The following is a 20,480-nucleotide window of genomic DNA, read 5'->3' on the forward strand; positions in this document are numbered from 1 at the left end:
GAGTTCGGTCCAAAACGATATGGAGGATAGGGCGCCTCCTAGCACTTTGCCCAGATTATCTTCTATTAGGTCCGGTGGTGGATGATAGACTTGCACCCCTAGGTATTTAAAAGTGTTGCAGGACCAGGGGAGCAGAGTGTTTGGTAGATCCGCCCTCTGTTAAGCAGACAGGTATCATGGGGAATAGGAGGGATTTGCCCCAGTTAACTTTTAGCCCCGATATTCTACCAAAGAGGTCGAATAACGGCATTAACGCAGATAGTACCATCGGGCCCCGCGCATATAAATCAGTGCGTCGTACATATAACGAGACTATGTGCCAATGGTTGTAGGCTTCGATGCCCCAGCCACATACATGGGAGCGTAATGCGCAGGCCAGGGGTTCCATAGCCAATGCAAAGATATTCTCTGATAAGGGGGACCCCTGGCGGGTGCCTCGTCCAATTTCTAATGGGTCTGAAATGATGTGACCTGTTTTGACTTGTGTAATTGGCGTATTGTAGAGGAGAGAGGTCCACTTTAAAAAGTGTGGGCCTTTTGCCGAATGCTGTGAGGACGGCAGTGAGATACTGTGAGAAAGTGCCATCTTTCTTGCATGGTATGCCCCCACTTTTTGCTGAATTGCTGATGTACTTTGACTGAGTGTGCCCTGGGCTTCTGCCAATCAGGTACCCAGGGCCTATGTTCCTTCCCTAAAGCTGCATGAAGCCTAAACCCAATTGCCATCTCTGGCCACCAGTCAGCCCCTGGTAAATGGTACCCAGGGCCTTGTGATTAGAGAAGGCCCCTAAGGGCTGCAGCACTTATTGTGCCACCCTTAGAGGTCCTGTACTCTGACACACACACACTGCCTTTGCAGGCTGAGTGTCTTGGTGCAGAACAAAACAGAGAGTCGACATGGCACACATCCCTGTGTGCCATGCCCACAACACACTGCCCTGGCATACCTCAGTCACCCCTCTAGCTGGGTGCCCTATGCCAGTGGTGTGGGTACAGGTGCATGGGCCCTGTGCCCTTACAGTACCCAGGTCCATTCCTGGGCACTGTAAGTGCAGTGCTGCCATTTAAGAGTATATGGTGCTGGGAGATCGTCAACACGAACCCCAGAGCACCATGATGGCTACACTGAAGACTTGAGAAGTTTGGTATCAATCTTCTCAGCACATTAAACCCGCACTGATGCCAGTGTGGGATTTAATGTAAGATGCACGACAGAGGGCAACTTAGAGTTGCCCCCTGAACCTAACTTACAATCCACGTCCTGTCTGAGGGGCTGTCTAGGCTGCCACACAGCTGACATGTTGCTGGACTCCTGGGTATAGAGCCATCCGCTCTCCTGGGCCTGCAAAAATGCACATCCTGGGCGAGGTGCTAGGTCGCCTCCCCCAGGATGGGCAGGGAAAGCTTCAAAGGCATGCCGCCTTCTCCAGGCCACCTGCTGTACTCAGCAACTGGCCCCTACCGGTTCTGACCCCCAGGAGATGTCCCAGGACTGAATCTAGGATCCAGTCCTGTGGTAAGAAAAGTAATCCGAAAAGTAATCAATTGAATTTAACTAGAAATTCCCATTGAGCTCAATGTATAATTGTGTTTGAAATTGTGATGCCTATTGCAACAACTGTATCTATTGCATTCAAAAGTCTATTGCCTATTGAAAGTATTTATCTAAAGCATCTCATTCTGAGAAAGTATATTTTGATACCTATTGTTGGTTCTAAAATAAAACAACTATATATTTTGATACAAAACCATTGGCCTAGAGTTCAGTTCTTGAGTGTGTGAGACCATTTGCTGACTGGGTGTGTACAACAAATGCTTTACACTGTCCGCTGATACTGCCTTACTGTTCGACCAAGCTACTACTTTAGAGAGTAAGGTTATATCTAACTTTAGCCTCTGCCAAACCTCTGGGGACTGTGGACTCTGTGCACACTGTACCTATTTGGGAACAGTATAAACAGAGCCACTTTCTTACAGATACCCTCAGCCTTCTCGATGTCTAAAGAGGCGATGCAAGCCAGACTGTCCATTATGCGTGCCCACTCTAGGAGCATGAATAGCCAACGCAAGTTGAAACAAGTTTTGATCTGGGTGCACCAGTAGCCTGTTGGCTAGGACTCTGCAGAGAATATTGTATTCTGAATTCAGAAGGGACAACAGATGGAAGGAACCTAGTTGTAGCAGGTCTCAGCCTGGCTTGAGTAATACCACAAGTACAGCTTCACGGAGCGAGGAGGGGAGTATAGCGTTCTCATATGCCTCTTGGTATACTCTGTGTAACTGAGGAGCCAATTGAGTGTGAAATGGTGTATAAAAGTCTAGAGGCCACCCGTCAGCGCCAGGGCTCTTAGGCATCGCCAGTTGCTTGATAGCATCTATAATTTCAGTTTCTGTTATGGAGGCTTCTAAAACTGTACGTTGCATGCCGGAGATTCTTGGTTCATGTTCTGAAGGAACTGCAATATCTCTGGCATGTCTGCTGCCGGAGGGGGCTCGTATAGGGTGGCATAGTAGATGTCCCCCTACTTCATTTATGGCTGTGATCGTATGTCGTGGTAAGGTGGATTGGAGAAGCCATGCCAGCAAACGGCCGGCCTTGTCTCCCTCCGCATGTCTGCTGGCTATGTATTCCCTATGATCCAGGGTGCCAAGCTGGTCCAGTACAAGTTTGTGTTGTATTTTTGGTTTTGGCTAAAGAAGGCGCGGCCAGCGGGTTGGAGGAGAGTGCTTGCTCATGTCTTGTCTCAGTTTCCAGGGAACCCAGTCCCCGTCTGAGTGTCATGGGTGCGCTGTATACTGCCTTAATCATGTGTACGTGCAACACAACCTTGAGTGCATCCCATTCTATCCCCGCTCCGGATGCAGTGCCCTTGTTGTCTTTATAGTAATTTGTTATTAACTCTGAGAGGGAGGATCAGAGCGGGGCAAAGAAAACTGGTTAAGGGAGAGAGATCGGAATAGGTCCCCCTCCGCAGGGGAACCTGACAGGGATGCTCCAAGTCCCATTATCGGGCCCCTACCGTGGCACTGATAGCAGTACCCCTCATGACGGTCTTGAATGCTTCCCATTCTATGAGGTGCGAAGACGCTGAATTGGCATTTTCTGCGAAATAATTATTGATGGCTGTGGCCATAGTGTCACGGAAGACAGCATCTTCCAACATCTGTGGCCAGATGGTGACTCTCCCCCATGATAATGTGACCTACAGTGAGTTGTGATCAGAAAAAGTCTTCCCTAGGTATGTGGCATATATAAACTGAGTAGTGAGGGAAAGGGAGTTGAGTACCCTGTCTAGCCTCGTGTGGACAAGTGGGAATGTGAGTAGAATGAGTATTCTTGACTGCTTGGGTTTTTGAGGCTCTAGACGTTCCCCAGTGACCAACCCTCAGCCCATCCACGGAGGGCGTCCGCCTGCCTGGTGGAGACTGCTCCCTGAAGTCGAGGATGAGAGCGATCTAAGTGTACATCCATGACATTGTTATAGTCACCCCCTAGTAGCCGTGGGTACGCCACCCAGTCTGTGAGTGCTGAATTGACGCTTGTTAAAAATGTATCCTGATCGTAGTTCGGGGCGTATATACTGCCTATTACTATCTGTGTCCCATGGATTAGGACATACCTGCCATTTACATCTATTCGCTGCTCCAAGGCTACAAATGGGGTTCAGTTTCTGACCCAGATAGCTGCCCTCCTCGCGAAGGCCTAGTATGATGTGTTATACACTTGGCCTTTCCATTTCTTTACGGAGCTTAGCAGCCTCGGAATTGATAAGGTGCGTCACCTGCATCAAGGCGAACTGCGCCTTCCGTCTATTTAACTGGGCATGTATTCTGTGCCGTTTATTCTCCGAGCCCAACCCTCTAACATTCCAAGTGATTATTGTATACTTCCCCGATGTGGCCATTGGTGGTTGTACACAGCTCTGAGTCCTGCCGCCTAGTGGGGATAGTGTGCTGTACGCTTTGTAAAGGATGTGAGCCAGAAGAACAATAACTCATGTTTCCACCCACTACTAGGTCCAAGCCTTGAACAGCGCTGGACCAAACAAGAAAATCAACTCTGTAAACATACATCTGGAATTGATTTACATTCTCTTCGGGTCTGCAACTCCTGCGCCTTGCACTCGTGATTGTGTGCTGCAGTATTGGTGACCGGACCATGGTCGCTTACAAAGGTTATGAAGAAGTTGGGGGAATGGGGGAGCTGCTAAAGACTGTGGTTCGTATACCACTGGGTAATGACAGGCCCACCAGGTTGCTTGGGGTGAGGCACTAACCCAGGTAATCATTCACCGTTTGAGGGGTGATGGAAGGGAACAGAGCGAGGCTGTTTGCATATTAGTGTCCTCCGAGGACTCCGCCGAGGAGAGGGGGTCGCGGTCTCTGAAGGTCGCCGCAGTGAGATGCGTCACCTCCCGGCCCTCCAAGACCTGTTCCGGGGATGGGCTTTTGGCAGAGGGTTTGCGATTGGATTTAGTGCGGCTTGTTCTCACGCTTGCCTCTGCTTGTGATCCAAGGTTTGTGCATTGTGTCGATCTCTCTGACATGTGTGAGGGGAATGTCACTTCTAACCATCCGCTACTGCTTCTGGGCTGTCGAAGAAGTATGGTTTTTGCTCATGCATGATCTTCAAGCTGGCGGGAAACAACAAAGCATAGTTAAGATTCAGAGGCCTGTGTTTCTTTTTTCTGCTTGGTAGGAGGCCCTCTGGCGCTGAACCAGGATTGTGAAGTCTGGATACAATGAGATCTGATGGTTTTCATACAGGATAGGGTACTTCTCCCTGGCAATGCGGAGCTATGTGTCCCGATATTTATAATTAAGTATCCGGGCAATCATTGGACGAGGAGGAGCACCCGCAACTGGTCTTCTTGTAGGGATCCTGTGTGCTTTTTCAACACAGAAGAGATCAGACAGGCCATGCTCTGCGATCAGACAGGCTACCTGCACCCTCAGCCATTGTTCCACAAAGCGAGTGGCATTGGGCCCCTCACATCGTTCAGGCTGGTCAACTATGCAGACATTATTTCTTCGTGCCCGGCCCTCCGCATCTTCAACTCTGTCCTGTAGGCCAGACACCTGGTGCTGTAGTTGTGCTATCTGACCTGCGTGGTACTTGTGCTGTGGGAGCATTTCTGCAATAAGTAATTTGGTGCTTTTCACTGTAGTGGCCAGCTTGACATGGTCTGCCTTGAGTAGCGTATAGCCAGTTGTTAATGAGCCTATTTGCTGCTCTTTTGCCCTCCGCGACTCTCGAACCTCTTGCAATATTAGGTCCAGTTTGTCCGGGGCAGCCTCCATGATTGTTGGTGGGACGCAGCCGGTAAGGGGCAGCTGGGTGGTACTCTCCGTGTCCTCCTGCTGCGTTGCGCCAGAGGAGACTAGCTCCGGCTGTTTCACTTTAGTGCACCCCATCGTATGCTGCTGAGTAGAACCGGCAGTAGTACACTGTAGCCAACGGCCGATAGTACCCCCGCCTGTAGATGCACTGGAGGAACCACGCTATCACAGCACGGGGCGTTCCTGAAGGGCACACCCATTTCCAGAGCTTCACTCTAGGCAAGCAGAGCACATTGATGTCGGTGCACCAGCTGGAGCCAGCGCAAGACCGGGTCTGGGGATCCAGGGTCGACCCGGCAGTCAGCGCATCCTCTTGCAAAGACAGAGCTGTAGGTACCCCTCACTAGAGCCAGGCCAACTATGGTGCAGGTGCGGCACTGCTTCAACCAGCCCACACAGCTAGCGCCGCACTCCTAGAGATCCGATCAATATGGCACCACAGCCTCAAGCCAGAGGCACAGGCCACCTGCGTCGGACTGGGGCAACCTTTAACACTTTCCCAGTCAACAGTTATCGCAGCGGGTCCCTCTAGCATACGGTCACGCCGTGTCTCCTGCCACAGAGGCTTAGAGCTGGTCCCGCACAGTCAGTAAGGTGCCATAAACAACTTTCCAGAAAGTGTAGTTTCAGTAGCCAGGGCCGGGAAGAGAAAGGAGGCTCAAGCTAGGCCGCACTCCCACTTGCGGCCATTGCAGATGACTTATCACGTCCTCGCTGGGTAGACCTCGCCAAGTCTGCAGCAGTGCAAAGTGCCCCCAAACAGTCCTGGTCTATGGCTATGCACCACTTATTATCCGCTTCGCTTCCACTGGTTCAGCGGGCAGGGCACCCACCCTGCAGATTGCAGCGCCGGTCCCATGCATTTGGTGGGGGCTCCACACGGCGGCAGCGCCCAGTGTTGCCCCCTCGGAGCTATGTCCTCCACAGCAGCCTATGTTGGACCAATGGCGCAGTCACTTTGAAAAGGGGGTTTGGGTGGGGGGAAGGCCGCACTCACCAGGAATGCCCCGCCCAGCCCTGGTGCAGACCGCACCTTCAGCCTGTCGTGGCCCCAGCACGCCCGGCCTCCAGGGGCGCTCCGCAACTGGGATCGAGGTGGCCTCCAGTGAAGTGTTTCAGTGCAGCCATCCTGACCTCCTCCGGGCGGTCACTCAGTGTGCCCTCGCTGCACAGGGCACCTCCATTACCTCTAGCTGTTTCAGGGCCTCTCAGGGCAGTGGTTCGCAGGTCTCCCGGGCCGCCGCAGTCCGCTTCTGACTGCTGGGCCCAGGCTCTCACACCACTCTCGACTCCTGCCGCCCTCACTTCATGTGTTGCTTCAAATTATGGCACCAAGCGGGGTCCCCACACATACATTCCTACATGTAGTGGGGCAGGGTGTAACCTCGGATGTCCCCCCCAACATCACCGATAACTGTTGGATTGTTTGGTCCACTCCCTTAGCTCCGCTACAGAACGTCCGCCATGTTCGGTGGTTAGCCCCCCCCCCCCCCCCCCCCCTCTTTAGAATATCATCATAATGTTAGAAATCTGCTCTTCTGCCTCTTTATTCATGCGTGAATTAATAAAGCAGTAGCTGAAAAGGAAGAGCTGAATGATCGGGCTTCAAGACGATGCGGTTCGGACTGCAGCCGACTACATCTACTGCTGCGGTCTGACCGAAGCATTAAGATGCATGCGGTCGACAGCAGCAGGAAGAGGGACCGACCAACGCTTTCCGAAGGGCTCCTTGGTCGGTCGAAAACTCCTCATAATCCCTTAAAGACAGCGTGTCCGGCCTCGGGATTATGATGTTGGTTTCCGACAGCCTTTCCAAGTCGGCCTTTCCGACATGGAAAGACTGTCAGAAAGCGACCTTGGGGGCCCCGAGCAAAGTTCCCTTCCCTCCTGGCCCTCCGCATTTGGGCCTGGGGGCACCTATGGTGCCCTCCTGAACATCCCTGAATCGGTGCAGGGATGTTCACAAACTCCCATTTCTCAATGGGAGCTTGTGCTGCAGGCAGTTTCTGTCCGCTACGCAAGCTCCCACTGAGAAATGGGAGTTTCCGACCACACTATGTGCAGTAGGATCAAAATTCGGTGAGCGGAACCGCTGACCTATGACCGGGCGGTTTCTCCACCGAAACGGTGTCGGTTGGAGGCAACTCTCACCGACATCGTAATCATGCCACAAGTGTTTACAAAATTGCTGTGATTTACAATGTATGACATTTCTTTAAAAAATTAGGCATATCAATGTTTTAATAAAACCAATCCAACATAAGTGGAGGCTGTCAATCACATTAAGTACTTTCATCATTTGATACATTAGGTGTCAAAACTGTTGTTGAATTGATTGTGGAAACTGTTCACCAACTGCTTAATGGTTATTAGTGCCATTCCCAGAAAACACTTAGGAACCTTACATTTAACTATTACAAGGACCTTTACACATGCTGCTGTTGTTTACTGAATTTGCAGTTTGATAATTTTAGTTAGTGCCTAAAATACTGTGTCACTTAAATCTATAGTGAAACGGACTAAGAATGATTTACAAGATGAATGAAATCGTCTTTAATAAGCATGCTGTGAGATGAATGAAATCGTCTTTAATAAGCATGCTGTGAGATTATTTATTTGGGTTTCCCATTCATATAGTCAGGTTTGTGGAGCTAATACTGGACTACCATCTATCAATAGTATATCTTTCCAAACTTAGTACAGACAGCCATTGACGTGGAACATTTACAAAACATTGGCCATTGTTTGTTTAGCAGTACGATACTCACGAGCTCATTTCAGTTAATTCTGACTATGGGGCTTCAAGATCAGTAGTTATCCATATGTTAATGTGACGCACCTCTTGCAATAGATTAAGCGTACTAATTGCCCAGTCAGTGCTCCTGTTGCAGGTGCTGTAAAGTTAGTCAAACGGGACCATAAACACCTACGACCTGGAGCTAGTTGAATTGCAGGACTCAAGGTTTGCAATGCCATATGCTGTATTGAGTCCGATATATTTGTCATCTAGAGGCTTTACATCACCACTGCAACAAAAGCTTCTGAAAGAAATACGTTTGTAACAGCTTTTTTAGTCCAGTAGCCATTGACATGTGCCCTCTGAACTCCTTGGTGGTATTTATATGTCTAGTTTGCAAACAGACTCTTCTAATAAACACTCTACTCCTGTGTTTCATCCAGCAGGAAGGGGGCGGGACTTTCCTGTTTCAAACAGCTTTTCAAATTTCCAGTAAAGATTAAGTTGAGGTCCACAAAAATCAAAAAGGTTACGAACCTCTGCTGTAGATTTCCAGTATTCTTCTTGATGTTTATGGCTATGGGAGGAAGATGAAAAAATACATGTTTTTTTAAAATATGAATTTACCACTTTTCACAGCTTTTTTTCTTTGTAAGAAAATGTGCCATCCAAGTGTTTTATGATTAGCCCTGATATTTATTGCTATAGATGCAGTGTAGTATCTCTTTCACGTCCTTTCCTCCCACCCATCAGGTATGCATTAGTTCCTTTGGTTCAAGTGTTTCTGCAAGATCCGTTTAGTAACTATCTGGTGGTGGTTTGAAGGACTGCGTAGCAAAGCTAAGAAACTGCTATTCAGGTATATTAGTGGTGTTATTTTAAATTAAAATTGGTCCTGGCTGAATTGTACATCAGTCAGGTTTGATTTTACTGTGAAACCTACATGGTCAGCAGCTAGGTAAACAGTTTTTATGTTTGTGTACTAGAAGGCATATAGACTTAGGGCTTGAGTACGATCTCGCTAGGAAAGCCCTCCGTACGATTCGGATCTGGAGGGCTTTCCTAGCAAAATGTTCTTTGCGAGTCCGAGAGACCGAGCCTGTATACTGAACGTGTACACAGGTTCCCATAGCAAAAAGGGGTGGGCGGGGAAAGGCGTACACCCTGTGGCGGGCACCCTATGGTGGCCGCCTCACTGTGCCTGCATGAAAATGGGAACCCATGGGTACCCCACGGAACCTAAACAGAGGGCACCGGGTGTAGGGGGGCCTTCTACAGCCCTCCAAAGTCCGATTCCCACAGCCGTTTCGTCTCGCTGAGACCGAGTCAATACGGCTGTCCGAATTGTGCATCGTACTCGCTCGTTCGGAAGCCGGCTCCATTGGGCTGCACGATTCGGCTGCGAACGAGTCAGACTGACAGGATCGGGTTCGGAAACGATTCGGTCTACGCGGACGAGATCTTCGCATCGAACTTGGTCGTTTGGAACGGCAGACGATTCAGTCGGAAACATAGGCTCCGAATCGGATTTGCTCGTTCCGGATCCTGTCTGGAGGCCTTCCTAGCGAGATTGTACTCAGCCCCTTAGTTGTAAATCAGCAAGTTGGGTATCGGTCATCGCAGGACAGCAGAAGGTAATCCAATTTTTTTTAAATGATGATTTGCTGATGGAGCACATTCTCAGTTTAACAGGTTTTGTAATCTTTTAGCTGGCTTAGAGATTTGCTCGCCTGTCCTTCAAAAAAGTTTGTGAGGATTCCTATAGGTTCTAAGGCAGCCCACATTCAGGGCCTGATTCACAAAGGTAAAGTTACAATTTTGTGTAAGTTTACTATTGTTTGCTTTTCACAAAGGAATTTACAAGTAGTATCTTTACGAGTGTGACGTCTACGCACATAAAAATATAGGTCTTTTTATGTGTGGAAACACCGCTGTCGTAAAGATACTGCTCATAAATCTCTGTGTGAAAAGCAAACAATTGTAAACTTACACATCTGTGTAAGTTTACCTTTGTAAATCACGCCCTCAGTTTCTCCACTCAGTTCTCTGGCATAAAGTGGATTATAACCAATGAAACTATGATTAACCTTTCCTTTGTTGGTATTCCTGGTAAATAGGAGCTGTAGCCACTAGAGATTTTATCACAAGTATCATGACAGATTAACCGGAGGAAACAGCGACTTTTGTTTTACATAGCATGAACATAGATAGCAATATCTATCATGTTAAAATGGTATCAGTCAGTATTTCATTTAAAGATATACTTATACAATTTTATTTCATGATGGTTTGCAGATGGAAAATTAATCGATGGCCAGGTGATCCAGCTTGAGGATGGGTCAACTGCCTATGTTCAACATTTGTCCATGTCTAAAAATGGTGAGTATTGTTTCATCTTAGCATTGTTCAACTATTACATCTTTAGAGTGGAAGATACCAAGCTCAAACATGTTATTGTACCCTACTTGGCATGCTTGGAGTCCTGCAACCTAGTCTGTACAGCTGATTTGCTCTAAGTCCGAGTGTGCATCATAAATGGAGTGAGATCACTATGTTGGGATGGATCACCATGTTGAGGTAATGGCAGTCAGTTACTTTGTCATGACCTAAACATGGCTATAGCACCAAAAGTGTTAGTACTGGAGCATGATAAGTAAACCTGCCAGGTCATGTGAATGGCGCCATTGAGGTTTCTGTAATGTGATCACTGTTGTGGTAAATGTCACTGCACCCACCAACATGGGCATATTTGGAGATCTACACAAGGGTGTCAAGCCAAACTGTATCGTATCCCTTCAAAATTCCTAAGGGGTATGCACATACATTTTCACCTTTTTTGTAAGTTGCAGTACAAACCAGCCCTTCAAAGAGCAGAGAGTTACAGCCAGCCTGAAATAAATCTTTGTCACGGAAAAAAAAAAGAAAAATGCCAATTCCAGTCAAACCATCCTCAATAGTCACAGGCCCATTGATGCCCTCCAAATCAGAAGTAGTTGCTGCTGCATCTCATTCAAGAGCCTTTTGTTGGCTGACTCTAGGGGCCTTTCAATGATCAGAACCTTCTCCATCCTAGGTAGAGCATGGCACTAACACAACACACCTAAAAAAGCAAAAATAATGGCATTGGAGTAGCCAATAATATAAAAGCTGCTCGTGGTAGACTACATTGCGTCAGTAAGTACTATGAATTGCAGCATCATGCTTCTTATCTCATAGATAGTAGTAGTTTAAAACTCCTTTTTCTCCTACCCCGTATCCTCCTCAGGTAAGTAAGTCCTTATTTGCTTGGTTAGTTAAAACCATTGCAATAATATTTACATTTTAAAAGTGAAATAGCAATCAAATGTGCAAAATCGCAACAATGGTTAAAACATAAATTCCAAAATACCTTATATGCCAATGTTAAAATCGTGCTATTACTTTCGAAAAGGTCGTGCATAGTTAAGGCAGTAAGGAATAATTGAATAGACAATAAAACCAGCATGTGTCAACTAACAATGTTTACAACGGTGTTTCCCTTTCTATATATACCAGTATTAATGCATATTATGTCTTTTGAAAGTTGTGCGATTTAGCTCCTTAAGATATAGTTCACTGAATAGTAAAACCAACATTAGGTGGCTAGCAGCTTAACAACATATCAGCAGATTTGTGCCAGTGCCCAATGGTTTGGAACAAGCAGTCAATGGGCAACTAGGTAATGGTATTTTAATAATTCGTTAGACAATCGTACCAACATTGGGAGGCTAACAGCTTCAATAGTTGTCAGAAGGTTCATGGTAGGCCCCACTAGTTAGATAACAGAAATCAATGTGCAAAATAGGCTGCAGTTTAAAATGATGAATTCCATTTTTACCTGTGATAAGATCTCATTATATTCTCCAGGACGTTATGCTTATTTAAACTAACAGAGAAGTATGATTCAGTGAGCATTGAAGCCCACAGTAAATAGATAATAAAACCGACTTTTAGGAGGCTAGCCTCTTGAAGACTTGTCTGCGGGTTCATGGCGATCCCGAGTCATTAGTGAACATCAATCAGTGTGCAACTAGGTAGTAATAAAGTATGGTTCAGTAATCAATCAGAGCGACGTTTAGAGACTAGCAGCATAAGTTCTTGTCAGCACATTCATGGCAGTCCCCAATGGTTGGAAAGCAACAACCAGTGTGCAGAACAGGCGACAGTGTAAACATAGGAGTTCCTTTTTGCCAATGATAAAATCACATCATATTCACGGAGAAAGTATGCGTGTTTAAAAATAAGAAAGAAGGTGTGATCCAATGAGCGAATAAACCAACTTTAAATAGCTAGCTGCTTGGATGACTCCTGACGCATGCGTAGCAGTCCCCGTCTAGCTAAAATGCAGAAGTCGTTTCCTGCCAGGGGGCAGGTGATTAGTAAGGTGCATAAAGTGCCGTGGTGCTACTAAAATGTTGCAGCCTGTTATTAGGCTGCATCCTCGGCTTCCTCCAGTTGCATGCCATGCCTTTCTAATATAACCTTGCTTTTCAGTCTCTTTTCGGCAGTGGTCAGGAGTCTTTCGAGGCAGTTCAACTGTACATCTTTGCCAGCACAGCTGGCTTGTACCGCCTGCCTGCATGGTCGTCTTCCTTTAAAGGTGAAAAGGGGCCCTAGCAGCGCTCTGTGCTCGCTCATACGTGTTTTGCAGATACATAGCTGGTGGGTAATATCTTCTATCTCCTTCCCATACAGACGGCAGCAGAGTGTTAATAAAGGACGTTAATAGGGTTGTAAATGGAACAAGGCGGTACCGCAGATATTTCTCCTTAGTGGTTTTAGTTAAACCAGTGCCCAGATATTGCTGAGGTGCTGCCTTGGTGTAACTATGCAGAGTAAACCAGCTCTGCGCCCTACCCGTCAGTAATGCTTTATCCTCTACCAAGGAGACTCTTTTGACAAGCGATTGGAAGCTGTCATGTGTCCCAGAAGTCTCCCAGAGTCCCCGCAGCCATAGTTGATCTATTGAGTCTTGCAGATATGGCCCTTGCTGCGCTTTTCTCCTTAGTTGACAGTTTAGCCCATAAATGAGCATTTACAAACCCTGCCTCTGCTCTGTTGATCTTCTGCCAGCATTTGATAAACTCCTCTACGGGCCAGCCTTTGCCTCTGTGTACTGAATTCTAGTCTTATTTGGGCTGGTGACATGTATTTGGGTAGGCTGAAGATCATTCTTAGTGCACCCCTTACTATTCCATCTAAAATGGTCGCATGTCTCCCCTCATAGACTCACCTCCATAGGTGATTGTTGGAACAAGGTTTGCCTGTATCACTTGGAGCGGTGGAGAGAAACTTGAGCTGATGATTTTGTTCCTTAGGTATTTTGGCGTCACTGCTGTTGCTATACCTCTCAATTTTTAGCACTTCCTTGTGGGCAGTGAATGAGCCTTCACAATCTATTATGAAGCCTAAATATTTGCATTCATGGACGGTGTCCAACTGTCACTTAGCAAGGTTCTAGCGATGATGTCCTTTTGCCTTTCTTTGGTTCAAGTGCATGACTTTGGTCTTATCCAGATTTCTGCTCAAGTCGTTTTCAACTGAATAGCTTTGTGTAGTGTCTAATAAATGCTGAAGGCTTACCTTAGTTCGGCTCATAAGTACTAGGTCGTATGCAGATAGTAAATTAGAAAGAACGAGGTCCCTTTCTTTGGGGCATGAGAATTGCACTTGTCCAGCCTGGTTGACAGATCTGACAAGTATCTGTATGCAGGAGTAACAGCTGATTCAGGAGGGGAGATGGGATTATTCCATTTAGTGAGTTTGCTCCACAATTTGCTTCTGTCAATGCGGTCGAAAGACTAACTATAATCAATGAAACAAACATACAGTGGCAATTTGGCTGCTATTGAGGCATCAGAGAGTTAGAATATTTGTGGTGGTTCCCATATGCTTGCTGAAGCCTGTTTGGTTAAGAGGAATAACTGTATTTTCCATTGCCCAAGATGTCAGTTCCTGTAGGATGAGACTGGTGTAGTATTTGGTGTCATTATGTATCCGGGCTACCAATCTATATCTTTTGGCCCAGTTCTAGTCACCCATTTTATATATTGGGAAGATGACTGAGCCCCTCCAAGAGGCTGGGATTGTCTCTGTTTGGAAAATGTGTTCAAAGACTGGTTTCAGTGCTTCTGTTCAGTAGTTTAAACATAACCTGGGGGGTCCCGTTTGGGCCTGGTATTCCCTCTCTTCTGCCTTTGGTTATCCTCTTGGAGATTTGTTTGTCCGAAATTGTGATTGTAGATGTTGCCTGATTGTTGCATGTATCATAAATTCTCTCTTCATCTGTTGAACCTGTTATAACTTCTGCATTTACGTTATTGTATGGTTTGCTGTTAAAGTGTTTCCAAAGGAAGCATGCCCAAGCCTCTTCTTTCAGGTGTGAGCTGATTCCCGGAACTGTAGGGTTTTGTAACAAATTGATCATGTGCCAGATCGGCCGCTATTTTTACTCTTTATGTCATAAAGAACCTTGACCTATAGCGTTTCTTCTGACTCTCTTTTTAGTTGCCCAGTTCGTTTTTTCAGAGTTGCTTTTAATTGCCTCAGCTCCCTTTGGACATTGACATCCGGGCCGTGTAGGTGAAGCCTCCATAATGTTCTGTTTATGTCTTCTTGAAGTCCCTGAGTTGCTCGTTCTGTGAATTGAAGGACCTTCCATGATCCTTGGTCGCAACTCTCCTTTTACTAAGGGCCGGATGTCCGACCATTGGCATTAGCGACTCGCAAATTGCGAAAAATACGAGTCGCAATTTGCGAGTTGCTAATGCCAATGTACAACAGTGTCAGAGACACTGTTTGCGATTCCCAATGGGGTCGCAAATTGCGTGCCTCATCAATATTTATGAGGCAATTGCAATTTGCGACCCCATTGGGAGTTGCTGGCCCTCCCAGGTATGGTGGCCTGCTGGGCTCAGCAGACCTCCATGTCTGGGACTGCTTTTAAATAAAGCAGTTTTTTGGAAAACGGGCTGCATTCAAAAAAAGAAAAATTAAACGTTTCGTTTCATTTTTTTAAGAGCAGGTAGTGGTCACTGGGACCACTGCCTGCCCCATATAAATATTTTTCCCTTCATTCACAAAGGGGAAGTGGTCCCTTAGGGACCCCTTCCCTTTTGCGAGTGCTTTATCACCCTCTTGAAGATGGCAGTAAATTGTGAGTGTTTTGGAACCGCAATTGCGGTCGTAAAACATTCTGACTTAGGGTAGCAAGTCGCTATTAGGAATGGAGGCCCCTGGAACGCCCCATCCTAATAGCGAGTCGCAAATCCTATTTAGCGAGTCACAAATAAATTGCGACTCGTTAAATAGGGTTTGTACATGGCCCATTGGTATTTTTGCATGTGCAAACGGGTCACAAACCCGTTTGCGCATGCAATAATGGGTCGTGCATCTGGCCCTAAGTGAGCTTCCCCTCATGCTTTTGTGAAGCTTTCCTAGCCAGCTATTGCATTCAGTCCTGTCGTTTGATTATCTTGCAGGAGGATCTTCGCATAGGACAGCAGTCTTTCTGGATGATGAGATTTACGTTTGATCCTTTTGTTGTTTACTATCTGTATGGAGCTAGACTCCTCCACTGGCTGTGTTGGTATTATTTACTTGCTCACTGTTGAACTTTGCCCCCAGAGGGAAGTCAGCTATTTTGCAGAGCAGAAGAAGGGTTACAAAAGTACAATCTATTGTTGTGATAGTTACTGCAGTGTGGAAAATGGCAGCTGGGGGGGGAGGTCTCCCGGAAACCGGCCATTAAATGTGCGGAAGCTAAGATGTTAAAGGTCCCCCAGTAGTTTCTTAGCTAGCTTAGTTTGGCTTCCCCAATTGTTTCCCTCCTGTGGCGGGATATGCCATGCAAGTAGGTAGTTTCCCTGAGAGTTGTAATCGTCTATTGTGCCCAACATGTGCAGGCTAATATCACCAATTATTTGTAAGTTTTGTGTTTGCTCCTCCGTTAGTAATCTGGTTATCTCCCCTCCCAGCAAGCTGACGCCCTTCGCTTTATCTCATGGGTGCAGATATAAGTTTTTTAGCACCAACTGCAGATCCTTATTGGCGCTTTTGACTGCCATTCTGTGAGCTTGTATTGCGTTTGTCAATGCTAATTTAATATCCAGCTCCTTGACCGCATCGTTATAGAGGTATATGTTGCAAGATGTTCTTTGACGTGGCCAAATGTGGCACTTTTAGTGGCCTGAGGATGCTATAACTCCAAGCCTTGTAAATGAAATGGTTGGTCTAACGAGGTCTCTTGGATTGCAAATATAGCAACAGCTGTGAGTCCGATGTTTTGTTTCCCAGTCATTTATGTTCCAAGAGCATAAACGTATTATATTTTTGACTGTTGGTGAGGGATTCTTGTTAAGTCAGTGGTTATTGCTCCGAGCGTTTATTGTGCTAGCTAAGCAACCCCAGTCTTGTGGTGCTAAAGTTCCCGGCACAGTTGGAGTAGCCCCCTGGCGTACTGTTTTCTCCTTGGACATTGGAGATGTACTCCGTGACCCTTATGTTTGTGTCGTGGAATGCTCATAGCAGGGTTCTGGATGATCGTTGTGCCTAGCTAGCAGAGCCTCCTGATATCCCGGTTTTTGATCAGGCATCAGATTAGTTCCCCAAGTACTTAGTTGTTCTTGCTCATCCAAGACCATCCTAGCTTTTCCAGGTGATGCCAGATCGCTTTTGTTGCCTCATTCCCTAAATGGTTGTTATGTTCCACAAATTCTATGGTTTTCAGGTCGAAAGATCTTGGATCCTCCAGTCTACTGATGGATGTTAGGAGTTGTAAGATGTTCCCTTTGTTTAGCATATCAGCACTGCATTTGGACTTATATTCCAGTAAAAACAGGGTAGTGCATGTTTCTGGCTGTGTCTGCAGCCCTCTGGAGGTTTCTATTTGATGTCTGTGTTCCACGGGTTCTGGGAATTTCAGTGAGACTATCTGTACAGATTCTGAGCCGCTTCCAATAGTTGGGTCTTGCTCTTCATGAGTGACTGCCTCCACTCCCAGGGTGCAGTCCCTGACTCTTGTATCTAAGGTAGTTAGTTCCTGCAAGGTTTCTCCTCCCCTTATTGTTGATCCCTCTTCAGTTGTCGTGCTACCTGTAGAGATCTGGTTGGATCTGCTTTGCGTGTCTTTTGAAGTTTCTCTAGTTGCCCTCAGCTAAATATTGGGATTGTGGAGCCTGTTTGTAAGTACGCTGTTATGTCTGACTTCCTTTTCCTGCTCTTCCTTCTTTGTTGTCGTTGTTGTTTTTAGTCGAGTGGGGCAGTTGATCGGGCGTCTTTCTTCATGATCTGTGATGACCTCCTTTCTGTTGCAGGCCACGTGGTACTCTTGATCATTGCTTCCCACATCCGTCTATGAGTTCTCATCTTGGATTTGATCATATTGCTTGTTGAGTCTACTCTCTTGAGTCCCCACGACTGCTTGGTCAATTGCTGGCTCTATTGTCTGGGGTAAAGCAGCCTGGGATACTGCTGTTGTGATTTTAGTTGCTTTTTAATGTCCGTCAGAAGGTTCCCAATCACAGATGGCAATGTTGATAGTTTCCCTACAATTGCTACACAGGTGCAGCTTGTTTGTGTAAGCTGTGTCTCAGTTTGGGCTGTCTAACCAAATTGTTTAGGTCAGCCAATTTGAAGCCGATATTTGAGACATAAATGGCTAGTGAATTGATAATTGACAGTTGAATATCCATTTTGTCAGATTGATGTTGCATTGCATTGACTGACAATTGCGTGGTATTCAATATTAATGTCTGTATGTTGTACGTCCCATTCTGTTTGTCCTGGTTGATGTTGATTTCAGGTGTCTTGCTGCTTTTCTCCTGAGGTAGATAAGGGTATATGCGGTTACCAACTCTTCCCACTCCTGTGTTGTAAGATGATAGACGTCACCATTTATAACCCGAGTATCTGGCCTATGTGGCGTTAGGTCGTTGGTGAAGGTATTGTGGGGGACTTTCCTTTGGGTATAGAGATGCAGCCAAGTGAGGTTTGCCGGTTTTGCATCCATTGAGGGTGTGTTATGCTTCTCAGTGAAGGGGGGGGGACGACAATGTTTGTCTTCGTTGTTCCTGAGAAGGAGGCCTCCGAGGTCTTTGTCCATTAATACATGATATTGATTCAGCCTCCACTGGAAGTATCAAGGATGCACAGGGCGCTGACGGCAGTTACCTGCTTGTTATAGTGCTCGTTGTGATGATGTTTGTCAGTACTTGTGAGTCCATTTTGAGTAACTTATTCACCGTGGATGGAGCACTTTTGAGGTGGGTTCCTGCAAGTTCGCCAATCTTACTTGCCTTATTTGTGCTTCTGCTATTACTAATTAAAAGGATCTCCTTGCTGTTTCTCTCCTCCTTGGTTTTAGCCTTGGCAACGGGCACACTAGTGTTCTCAGAGTCCTCCTTGTTCTCTTGCCTTGTGGGCATCACTGATCCAAGTTGGACACCAGCACCCATCGCTTTTGTCACAGTGCTGGCGTTCTCTTCATACTTGCTCATGAGCCTTTCACATACAGCGTTATGCTTTTCTACAATCACTGGTTGTAATGGGCATGGGAGACCATTTACCCTGTTGTTGCTTGAGCAAAGCACTCCCCCAGCATCTTTTAGGAAGAAAAACTCTGTGTATGTCTTTGGTTGGTACCCTGAGGTTTTGGCGGTTTGTACAGCCACCGGGCTTGAATGAATGGGTGAGGCTAAGAGACTTTTCTCCATCTGTGCCCTTTTTTTAGTTGCTTTGCTTGTCTCTTTACAATTCCTTTTACTTTTATTCATTTTTTTTTTTAAAACTGTTTTTATTCGTCAACAGACACATATAATGCCGGCCCCTGTAACCCAGAGGTATCGGCCCAAGCAATGCACACATCACGCCATTGACAATTTTATCATAATAGGATATTTGGAATGCATTTCAGATGAAAACAAAACCCCCAAACTCTCCCCCCCCCCAACCTCCCAACTCCCACCCCCCGACCGCACCATACTATATTCAGCCATCCATAATGCGTATAAGCGTAGGTCCGACAGGTCAGTTCCCCGTCCATGCGTGCACCCCCTCACCCGGGGGCGACTAGGCGAGTCCCTCCTCCCGCTCCTCCGGGGCCGGCTCCAGGGGGAGACCCCTATAGTTTGCCCACCTTTTCCATATCTTATAATGTTTGCGAGGGCACCCTCTAGCAGCAAAGATAGGGAGATCCAGACCCATATTAAAGTCCAAGCCCCTCTTCCACACATTCAGCGAGGGGGCAGTCGGTGCTTTCCATGCCCGGGCGATATCCCTCTTGGCCAGTGTAAAACCCAGTAACAATAGGTGCCGCTTATATATGTTGCCACCAATGTCCTCCATAATATGCAGGATTGTCAGCCTGGGGTCCGCGGGGAGATCCCACCCCAATACCTCGGATAAACATGCCAATACCCCTCTCCAAAACCGAGACAAGGACCCACAAAGCCACACAGTGTGAAAGAAGGAACCCTCTTCCCGTCTACAGCGAAGGCACTCCGGAGAGTCAATTAAGCCCGCCCGCCACAACCCCCCACCGGGTAAAGTAGGCCCTATGTAAGTACTTAAATTGTATGAGACGGAGTCGCATGGCTATGGCTGCTCTCCGGGGCGAGGCCAGTGCATCTGTGCAATCCGTCTCATCAAGGGGCCCAACATCGTCCTCCCATTTCCCTTTGAGCTGTTGGAGCGAAGGGGCACTATGGATAACCAGTGATCGGTATATCTTGGAGATTCTCTTTTCATGAAGGTCTCCCATAAACAACCTCGCTTCGACTGGGCTAAAGTCCGCTATGGAGTCCAAGCCCACCAGACTGGGGGAGAATGCGTGGCGAAATTGTAGGTATCGATAGAACTGCGTCTGCGGCATGTCAAACTCCTGCCGGAGGTCCTGGAAGGACTTCAGCACACACCCACGCACGACGTCGCCGATAGTGGAGATGCCAATCCGATCCCACCCCTCAAACCCTGACAGGGCCGCCAACTGCGGTAGCCGCCCATTGTGCCACAGAGGGGTCTCACGCGTGAGAAAGCCCCACCACCCAATAGGTTGCAATGCCTGGCGCCAAATTTGGAAGACCACTTGCGTCGCCGGTGGCAATCGCGCCCGATGGACGGCAGAATAAAGCAAGGTGTGAAGTGTGTGTGGGGCTATGAGCCGCCGTTCCACCGCATACGCCGGGCCCCCCCCCTCCCATACCACCACTCGTTCAGCACCAGCAGGTGGGAGGCCTGGTAATACGAGAGCAGATCCGACGTAGCCAGACCCCCAGTATATGTTGAGAGGAAGCACGTTCGTAAGGCACCACCCCTCCCTCCCACAAGAACTGACCCAAGGTCGAGTTAACCCTACGGAACCATTCCGGTGGGATCGTATAGGGGTGAT

General features: G+C 47.1%; 2 protein-coding genes across 4 annotated transcripts in view; one reads left to right on the plus strand and one right to left on the minus strand.

Moving 5' to 3' along the window:
• The window catches only part of ZNF143 (zinc finger protein 143), a 274,804-nt gene that overhangs the window by 63,748 nt on the left and 190,576 nt on the right, over nt 1-20,480 (plus strand). Inside the window, exon 4 of the mRNA XM_085648159.1 lies at nt 10,373-10,456. Within this exon, the coding sequence (XP_085504285.1) occupies nt 10,373-10,456 (84 nt within the window). The remainder of the gene's footprint in view (nt 1-10,372; nt 10,457-20,480) is intronic.
• LOC146857603 (uncharacterized) overlaps nt 1-20,480 on the minus strand; it is a 426,280-nt gene that overhangs the window by 32,261 nt on the left and 373,539 nt on the right. The window lies entirely within an intron of this gene.

The sequence above is a fragment of the Triturus cristatus genome, chromosome 3_2 (assembly GCF_964204655.1).
Source record: "Triturus cristatus chromosome 3_2, aTriCri1.1, whole genome shotgun sequence".
Classification (NCBI taxonomy): Eukaryota; Metazoa; Chordata; class Amphibia; order Caudata; family Salamandridae; genus Triturus; species Triturus cristatus.